Source organism: Lactuca serriola, chromosome 8 (assembly GCF_051521515.1).
Source record: "Lactuca serriola cultivar US96UC23 chromosome 8, Lser_US96UC23_V15, whole genome shotgun sequence".
In the NCBI taxonomy this organism is placed as follows: Eukaryota; Viridiplantae; Streptophyta; class Magnoliopsida; order Asterales; family Asteraceae; genus Lactuca; species Lactuca serriola.
Window position 1 is genome coordinate 219,730,893 of NC_136415.1, and position 11,036 is coordinate 219,741,928.

General features: G+C 36.1%; 1 protein-coding gene across 1 annotated transcript; it reads left to right on the plus strand.

Annotated features, from left to right (window-relative positions):
- Positions 1–863: 863 nt before the first annotated feature.
- LOC145068916 (universal stress protein PHOS32-like) lies at positions 864–2,073 on the plus strand. Its single transcript, XM_079015884.1, has 2 exons — positions 864–1,689; positions 1,899–2,073. The coding sequence occupies exons 1-2, from the start codon at positions 1,014–1,016 to the stop codon at positions 1,904–1,906; spliced, it is 684 nt and encodes a 227-aa protein (XP_078872010.1). The 5' UTR covers positions 864–1,013; the 3' UTR covers positions 1,907–2,073.
- Positions 2,074–11,036: the final 8,963 nt, after the last annotated feature.

Consider the following 11,036-nt stretch of genomic DNA (forward strand, 5'->3'; position numbering starts at 1 on the left):
ATGACTACTACAAAGGCTTCTAACAAGGTATTAAACATCCGCTCTGATACCATGATAACATTGTCATATGATTATAATAAAGAGAAATTACAAGGGTTCTCAATGAAAGACATAAATACTACAGATAATAAAGTAGATATAAATATTAGCTAGACAAAACCCTAATTGGCTAAAGACTAAAGAGCCCATAAACAAGTGGGCTAATAATATATAGGCTAACAAGAATAAAAAAAGATGGTGCCTATTTTTTATATGTATTCCCACTTACAAATAATCATGGTAGGATGATTGAGTTAACTACTTTCCTTCATGTTATAGTATAAAAAATATTCATTTTTGAATCATACAATCGATATGAGATGTATGTGATTTGAATATTATTAGACTTTTAACCTTCTAACCTCTCTCATATCATATTCGCACTTCGCCTATACCATAGAATATTAATTTTTATTATTTTATGGATTACTTTACTAATGGTGTGATACTTATATATAGAACAATGTCATTTGTGTATTTCGGTTCGTTCATTTTTTTCGTTTTCTAGATATAGAAAATTGAAACCGAATCTAAAAAATCGGTTTTTCTAAAAACAAATACCAAACCATCGGTTTTTCAAATGGTTCAATTTTTCGGTTTTTTTTCGATTTTTGGTTTGGTTTCGATTTTTTTGAACACCTCTAAATTTTACAACCTTAACGAAACCATGCCAAACTATTGGTAACGGACCAAACCACATTGCAAAAAACAAACTTGGGCCGAAGACATCAACCCTATGTATAATTTATAAACACCAAACGTGAAGCATAACCAATGCGTGGTTTTCATCTACATAATTTTCTCTTCTCTCTCTATCACACGAATGCACAGCCCTCTAAACTCGGTGGTATTTACTCTCTTCAGCCAAACAATTTTAACCAATATTTCCTCAAAAGCTTGTTCAACCCTCTCTTTCTCTCTGTTCATTAATTCCCAAAAAACGTAATTAAAGAAGTCATTGATTCATTCATCCAATGAAACGTCCGGTTCCTCCATTGTCCACCGTTCGTGCAGACCCACCGTCATCCCCACGTTACCCACCACCAGTCAGCACGCCAACCGCCAACGCCCAACGTCGTATTGCCATTGCCGTAGACCTCAGTGATGAGAGCGCCTTCGCCGTTCAATGGACTGTTCAAAACTACCTCCGTCCAGGTGACGCCGTCATCCTCCTCCATATCCAACTCACCTCCGTCCTCTACGGCGCTGACTGGGGCCATGCAATGGATGCCGAAAACGCATCCAAAGAAACACGGCAGAAGCTGGAAGACGATTTTGATAACTTCACCACCGCAAAAGCCAACGTTCTCTCGCAACCATTGGTGGAAGCAAACATCCCGTTTAAGATTCATATCGTGAAGGATCATGATTTGAAAGAGAGGCTCTGTTTGGAGGTGGAGAGGCTTGGATTTAGCGTCATGATAATGGGGAGTCGAGGGTTTGGAGCTTCGAAGCGGAAGGCCAAAGGGAGGCTTGGAAGTGTTAGTGATTATTGTGTACGTCATTGTGTCTGTCCGGTGGTGGTTGTTAGATATTCCGATGAAGACGGTGGCGATGATGCTAGTGGAAAGAAAGTCGGGGCAGATGAGGTGGCGAAACAACGTGGGTCGGAAGAGGTGTTCCATGATGCTAAGGAACATGTTTCCAAGGGTAACTCGCAATTTATTTAAGTTGATTTATATTTATTAAATTAATTCATAACAAGTAAACAAATAAAATATGGAACGATTTTATCTTCTAGTTAACTTCTTACATGTTTTATTTTCTTATTTTGAGCATTATGAAACATGAATTGTAGTTGTAATATTTTTTCCAGTGGTTTCAATTCTAATATTGTTTATTGATTAAATAACTTGCAGGCCCCTAATCATGCATGTTGCGTTTGCAAATCCATCTTGGAGGAGAATATTGGTTACAATAATTTCATCATATAATTTGTTGATTTGACTAAATGAAACACATCATTTATCTTGCAAAAGTGTACATACTTTCTATGTTTTTTTTTTTCGATAAGGAAAGATGATATATAATGCATGTGGTATAAACAAAATTACATGATTCAAATTATAGTAAACGATATTTTCTAGCATTGCTAAAATAGTAAGTGTACACAAGGAGGTGGCATATGTGGTTGACAAATGACAAGCGGCTGTAATTTCTCATGCAGCAACCAGGGAAGAGCTCTTGGTGATGGTTTTGAATATGTTTCTCCTGTTTAGATAGCTGTTGCATTTCTCCTTAATATAGCATTCGAAAACATATAAATTTTGTGGTTCAAATTCAACATTTGAATAAGTAATAAATATACATGATTGGTATAAGTTGACAACAGTTGGTCTTGTACGTAATTAGGATTGCCCCAACTCACTCGTGTATGTAGAATATTTATTTATTGGTGTGTTCAGTGCCGGAGAATGAATTACTAAGCTGATGCTTGTTTTTTTAAAACCACGTCTCACTACTTATTGTTGTGTCGTGCAGCACACATGCAACACTTGGTCATTCGTAGCTTTTTGTTTTTCAGAAGGCTTCTAACCAAATAACTGTTACTTGTGGCGCAATACTTGACACTCTGCTTAAAACATTTTCACATTTTACTTTAATATATTGCAACAGTCTGTAGAGGTTAAAAAACAAACGGATTTTTTATTATATGTTGCAGCCGTTTGGTCTCCCTATAGAGGGTTGCAGAGGTGATCCACAGATTTAATGCATTTTCGCTTCGAAAAAACAAATAGCTCCTAAAATTTCACCACTAACTGTCAAAAACAAAGATATTCAACCAGAATTTATGAATTCTCTAGAACAAAAATCATCGGTATTAGTCTTCTTCCCTTACATGCGAGATGTATTGAGGATTAGGCGGGAGCGAGTCTTTCTCACTCAATCCACTGTCACATTAACTTTTCTATCTTCTATTTCTTTCATGTTGCTTAACCCACAACGAATGAAAACCTTATATTTTCCATCTCATTCAACCTACTTTCCACATCACTTTTTTATTTAAATTAATTAAAAATATAAAATAAAATAAAACATCAAATTTTTTTTTAAAATAAACTTAAAACAAAAAAATTTTAAAATAATATTAAAAGCAACATTTAATTAAAACAAATATTATTTAATGAATTACAAAACGAACATAAATTATTAATTTTTATTTTAAGTGTATACATGTTTATAGTATTTGCTTTAAAAAAATAAGATAGAAATCAACAAATATGTTTACACTTAAACTATAATTGATATAACCTTTTGAACTGTGATAAAACCTAAACCTAAATCTTTTTTTCGCCGCTCCATATTCTTTGGTTCTCTCACCACCTCCATCAAGACTGTCACTATCGGCTACAACTCTCCATTAATGCAAGCTTTGGATTTTCACATGCAACTACTATTGCATGCATGCATTCGATCGTAATTCACAGGTTCATCAACCCGTGGCAAACAAATTTTGGTTGAACCTACTGATCCCACTCGCCGACTGTACAATATCTCAGCGGTACCGCCGCTACCATCATAAACTGATCATTTTCCCGCAACGACTCCGTCCTGCTTTAGAAAATTAAATTTGAGCAGTCAGTCTGAATGTTTACAAAATAATATGTAATTAAGGTGGCACAGAAGAGCATTTGGCTTAGTGGTTTGAAAAGGTGTCTCTCCCTTAAAGGATTTTAAGGGATTGATGGATCAAATTCCTTGATGTACGAAGTTGTAGTTCAGAGAGTAGGATTCTAGAAAGTGAGTTTGTCGTTTAAAAAAAAATATGCGTAAAAATATCAGTAGTTGGAAAATGCTTCCCTCGGCCAAGGGGTTGAAGTCGTCCTTTAAACAATAGTTTAGTTACATATTAGGTCAGGAGACCTAAAAGAAAATATAAAAGTTATCGATTTCATAATTAGTGTCTTTATTAATTTATACACCCAAAATCTAATAAATAGCACACCCAAAAAATTCATTTTAATTTCAAATTAACACATACACACACACACATACACACACACGCACACACACACACACACACATATATATATATATATATATATATATATATATATATATATATATATATATATGAGAGAGAGAGAGAGAAAGTTAGGTTCAAATGTAGATTGACATTTATTATACGGATATATAGACAATGCTATCTTCTAAGAATGACAAACAAAAAATATGTTGTTTGATGATGTGAATATGTTCAATCTTACATAACTATTGCCATTATTATGAATTTACACTAATTAATTCGTCTATAAGGTTATTATAGATTTTTTTATTATTCACATAAAGTCAGAGTGTTTATTGAGTTGTATTGTAAGAATGAAAATAAGTGAAAAACAATATGTGAGAACAAAAATGAAGAAGAATTAGTGAGAATACATGAAAATGACAATAGTTGTGTAAGGTTGAACATATTCACATTACTAAAAACCTATTCTTTTATTAATTCTCATAGAATAACACTGTTTACATGTTCGCACATAGTTGTCCATCCACACACACACACACACACACACACACACACACACACACATATATATATATATATATATATATATATATATATATAAGAAACTATAAAAGTTATACATCCTCATAGAATAACACTGTTTACACGTTCGCACAATAATTGTCCATCCACATAATATATATATATATATATATATATATATATATATATATATATATATAAGAAAATATAAAAGTTATCCATCCTCATATTTAGTGTGTCTTTATTAATATATACATCCAAAATCTAATAAATAGTACATCCAAAAATTTCATTTTAATTTATATATATATATATATATATATATATATATATATATATATATATATATATATATATATATATATATCATCCAAGTTTTTTGGTAAGTTCTTTTTTGGTCCCTTGAGTGAAAATTCCTTGCATAATAGTCCATTGGTTAGTACGTTGGGCGTACTTATTAGGTACGCTTAGCGTACTAGCCACAACTTGGCCGTGGATCATTAACCACGTACGCTAGGCTTACGTGGTGTACGCATGGCGTACGCATGTCTGAAGCAAACCCTTGTTTTTAGGATATGCACTCTATTTAAAGACCTTAAGTCCCTCAAGTCCATTACCTTTTCATCCTCTATTGTCCTTGAAGTGCAAATCTCGAACCCTAAGCTACCTTTGTGCATTTGTGAGCTTCTTGAGTGATTGTTGGTGTTCGTTAGAGCTTTTGAAGAAGACGAAAGTTAGAGAAGAAGCAAGGACGTGGGAAGAGCTTGTAGATCCATAATTTTGGCACCATTTCTGAGCCATTGAAGGTATAAAGTTTAAACCTTGACCATTACTTACTTAGATCTAGTTTTCGGGTGGAAAATGTCATCTTTTGGTCCCATAGTTTGGATTCTTGGAGTTAAGGAACTTCATGTTGGGTTTTTTATACTACAACATCCTATGATACAGATACAACCCTAAATACTTTGGATCTATGTTTTCTCTAATTATACATGCAATATTGTTTCCAAAGCATGAAGCCTACAACTAGCATAAAACTGACATAAACAACATATAATTGAGTTATAGAATTACCTCTTTGTTGTAGCTTGTTGTTTTTGCCTTTAAGAACTTAGCACCTCAAATGTGATGCCTCAAATGGTTCACAAACACCATGAACAAAGGAGGACTTGAGAGAGAGGCTACTTAGCACACAAAATCGGTTATCACTCTTCTTAGAATGTATGGGGGCGATTTTGGTGACTATGGGTTCCTTTTATAGTGTGGCAAAGTCTAGGGTTACATCCATGCAAACCCTAATTCACACGACCCTTCATATTACTTAGGCTCCAAGGTTTAAACCTCCATGGACTATCCATGTTGGTTTAGCCCATCCTAAATAACCATAGATCATTGACCCACACTATAAGTTTCATTGATTTACTTAATCAATCCCCGTATATTTAATTAGTCTCTTATTATCACTAAATTAATTCTTGATCAATAATAATTAAATAACATGATTTCATATTAATATATTAAAACTTATAATATATTAACAAATCATAAATAACCTCTTCTCATAAGTCCATCATATCAAATTGCTCTGGTGAAGGCAACCCAAATGGACCATGCTACTCTTGGGGAAAGTGCATACCAACTATAGTTATGAGCTTAGACACCTAATTCAACAGTCTCCCACTTGGATAAGTCTAATAACTATTATTGCAAGTACGACACCATAACCCGACTAGCAATCGTAGCTCTTAAAAGCGGCTGTCGAATTCTGACCTAGTCAATGACGTGTCCATTAGATAATGTGACAACCCAAAGTTTATTCCGTTACATTACCCCGTTACCGTTAACGGAATATTCCACTGTATAAAGGTTCCATTAATAAGAGGTCGTTAAATAAATAAATGTTTTATTTATTTATGTTTTTATGTCGTTATAGTCGTAATAAGGTAAATGAAAACACTTTAATTACATTTCCAAAGTAATTTAGAAAAAGTTAGTTTTTATTATTACGACCACTAAATCGGGTGCGACCAAAAGCCCCGTATAACGACAGTATCGGGTAGAATCCCACTGAGCCCCAACTCCAACCCCTATATAAGGGTGAGTGGAGTCCATTGGAGACTTTTTACACTCTCCCCTCTCTCTCTCTCTCTACAACTTAAATTCGAGCCAAAAATCATCCGTTTCGAGCCCCAAACGAGTAGGTAAACTATCCTAACTCGTTGTATAACTTATCTAGCGTACAAATTTGAGTTTAAAACACAAGATAGGGACATAACGATGATTTTACGGCCCAAGAACACTCTTGGGCCGTGAACACCAATTAATGGGGTTTTTAAGCCCCAAAACCCCTCCAAATTGTCCCTAAGGCTTAGATATGACTTGTAGGCTTATGGAATCGGACTTAGAACACCTTGAACTAGCATTTGGAAGAGTAAACAAGAGTTTACTGCCCAAGAACATGCTTGGGCCGTAAACTCCTCCTCATGGGGAGTAAACTCATTTTTGTGTGTTAAAAATGCCCTTAAACACACCAATAGCCTTGGAATAAATCCTAGGATCATCTAAAAATAGTTTGGGGACCTTAAACATGTCAAATACCCTCCATTTAGGAGTTTACGGCCAAAGCTTCCCAAGAAATAGTTCCAGGGCCGTAAACTCATAAAAACATGTTAAATGGTGCCCTAAATTCATACCAAGGCTTAAGACATAAATTAGGGGTTTGTCCTTTGGGTTTGGATCAATTAAACTCATCAAAATGAAGGGGAAAAAGGAGTTTACGGCCCAGGTATGCACCAAGGCCGTAAACACCTCTAAATGTGCCAATATGATAGTTTTAATCCCCCAAAATGGCATAACACTTCATTATAAATTACTAGCAAGGCATTAGGGGCTTTAAACTTCACAAAACTCAAAGAATGAGAGTTTACGGCTGTAAACTCCCTTAGGAGTGTCCCTAGGCCGTAAACTCCCTAATGAAGCCCTTAGAAGCCTTAAACTCACTCATGCCTTTTTGGAAAAGTACTTAGAAAAATCCCATGAACAAGTAGAAGCCTTAAAACACACTAGATACCCTCACCATGAGTTTACGGCCGTAAACTCATGGTGAGTAGTCCCTGGGCTGTAAACTAAGTGTTAAGGGTTTACTCTCGGAGAGTAAACTCCATTCCTAGGTCATACGCACCTTTAGACGCTACCCGGGACACCCAAACACTTAACCAAAGTGTTTTTTGCTCCTTTGAGTGCATATAAGTGTTTAATTAGTATTAAATATACTAATTGTATGTGAACATATGTTATCATATGTTAAATAGGTCATTGAGAGTGTTCGAGTCCTTGCGTGACACCGAACGCCCAAACAGCACCTTCGTCGGACCTACTTGCACCAGGTGAGTTCATACCCCTGAATGAACCTTTTAATGTTTTTACATGTTTTATAGGAGGGGAATACAAGTTAAACATGCCAGTTATCATATCAATCACATGTGATTGATAACCCGCATGCACAAGATTTTACGACACTGTACACTGTTTTACCGAGTAGGACACTATAATGGATTTCAAAAAGGTTTTTCGTTTGTTTCAAGACTCTTATTTATACTGCTTTATTTAAAACTCACTTTAAACTAGTTTATATAGGTTTTACAAGATTTTAATCAAAGTTCTCTTTCACAACGTATACTTTTACTTGTTTGTTACTGCTGCTTCGCTTTTACTTATTTAAAACTCCTACTTGATAACGTATTTCCTTCGTGATACGCTTATACCGGATTTTTGTCTCTATATCGCTTATACTTGTAGCCTCTTATACTTGATAGACACTCTTACTTCATTTATTGTCGTCTCCACTTCGTGATACACTTACACTTGGTACACTTATGCTTCATGATTCGATTATCCCACTTTGTACGCTTATACTTCATGACTCGGATGTTCCAATATACGCTTATACTTCACGACTCGGATGTTCCACTGTATGCTTATACTTCACGACTCGGATGTTCCTCTGTACGCTTATACTTCACGACTCGGATATCTCACTATGCACTTATACTTCACGATATGATTCCACTTGATACACACTCAAGCGTAGTTAGATGTATGTCTGTGCTTGTATAGATGCATATAAATAATGATTGAAGGACTTAGGAAGGCTTGTCCGCCCTATTTCCTTTTCTTCGTTGAGATGTGGTCTGGTGGGATCGGATGTCCATCCGAAGGTCGTTGATTCATTAGTTATATATTATGTACACAAGCATAGACATATGGGTTACTTCAGTCAGTTCAGTTATGAGTCTCTACCTCTAGTTCAACACTTGCATTAGAAACCCACTAGTTGGAAGTCTCTACCCACTATTTGGGATACATCTTCAGAACACGGCCTTCTCTGTCGTCTAGTTGGTAACCAGAGTCTCCTGTAGGGAGAGCGGACATTGTGTGTATAGATCTATACGGGATTGACACCCCCGCACCCTGACTGCTAGCTACAGTCCATGGATCACCAAGCCAAGGGGTGACAAATGTCACATTATATAGACGCTTGTAGGGCGTCTGGTACTCTAGTGTCGGTTAGTATGGTTACGAGTATCCCGGGTTACCTTATAATTCATGGCCTTAAGGTAACGGTATTTCGCCAGCAATTTACACTGTATGCTGGTAATTCATGTTCAGAGTCACACTGTTTTGACCTTACAAGACGTATCTTTCATTTGATGCTGTCTGGGGTCTGTATCCACTGTAGTCACAGTATCCACTGTAATCACTGTATTCACTATATTCACTGTTTTAGACCTGGCTAGACGTATCTTTCATTTGATATTGTCTGCGGTCTGTATTCACTGTTTTGGACCTTACCAGTTGTACCTTTCATTTGGTACCTTATGGGTTCTGTGTCTCTATTTGTTAGGCTGAACCAGGCATGTCGTTAGTTCGATACTCTCTTGGAGTCTATGATTCCTTGCCTTAGTCAGCAGTCCTCACTGCTGAGTCATATGTTATTTCCCTGTTGTCTCTTGCTTTCTTTAATAGTCAAATTCAGTATTTTGATAATGATAGCAATTAAGGGAAAACCACTTTTTACCACATAACATTGACCAACCTTGGTAGAGGGCTGCTTTGATTAAAGAAAATATAGGATTTTCTAGAAAGAACTCTAATACACTGTAAACACTTAAATTATTACTTTATAAAGTTATTTGAATGAAATGTCACTAAATACTTATGAACTCATCAGCATTTTTAAAAATGCTGATACTCGCTTTTCAAATAACTTGTATTCTCAGGTTAGCATTAGACAGGTACATCCCCGGAGCTGTTGATGAAGATAGCTTAGTACCACGCTGTATTTATTCTATTACTTGTATTACTTCGATGTATTAATGTAACCATGTAAAACTATTAATATTAATGCAATGTTTTGTTGTACTTTGATTACCCTAATGTGTTTAGGACTAGCAAACACCTTTAGAACACCATGATATAGTCCTGGTAATCAAGGTAGGTGTATGAGTGTCGGAAAAAGACCATAAAATGCGAGTCGTTCCTACTATGTTACCTTTATACTGGGAAAGGTTTCATCCTCCGGTCCGGAAGGATTTGAGAACAGTTCGGAACGAACACCATGGAAAGAGAGGCTTATGAAGACTTATGGCTAAATACCCTCAATAGAGGTGCGGGGTTCCTCTCTAATCGTGTAACTGGCAACGGGAAACGACGATTTACCTAACACATAGCGTGAGTAGTGTAACCACTAACTCACTAAATTGTATTATTTTAAGGGTTTATTAGTGTGACGAACACGAGGAAAAGACAATTCTTGGGTTCCATGTACTGGCTCCCTCTGTCTGCCTCGTATCTTTGGCTGGTATCGGCGTTGGTTTCCTTCGGGTAGTTACCTAGGGTTCCTCTCTTGTGAAGACATATTGAATTTTCTACCCCGCCTCACTTCCGAATCCGACTCCGGGTGTCATCACTTCATGATGGATGACTGGGAAATCTCGGAAGTTTAGGTGAATTTCTCACCGATGTCCCTAAAAAGATATAGGCACTTGGTGAATTCAATAGTCTCGACCCAGTTCATTTATTTCCGAACAGGAAATCTTCTCAATGAACCTCTTTTGGGTCTGAATCAACTCGTCTGTCAGGCACTGAAGTGGATAGCGTTTTCTACAGGGTTCGTGTGAGAATGGAAATGTCTAAAGAATCCTAAGAGATTATTAACATTTCACTGGATGATCCATATCGAGTCCTACTACGATTACACAGGGTATACAAATCATATATAGCTTAGATCCGATAGGCCTTCGAATATGTGATACTACTCTATATCCACATCCCAACGAGGAAAAGGAAGTAGAGCGAAACCACACATTCTTAGCCTATGGGATCCTTATTATATATAACCTTGGGAGTATACCCTCTGTAGTTGTAGGTATATCAACAAGGATCCTTTTAGTTCTTCACACAAGGTTGTTTATGGTTCCTAAATACCCCTATGGTATTTTAATTC

Excerpts from the sequence above, each read along its gene's own strand:
- LOC145068916 (XM_079015884.1), top strand. The coding sequence starts at position 1,014 with ATGAAACGTCCGGTTCCTCCATTGTCCACCGTTCGTGCAGACCCACCG.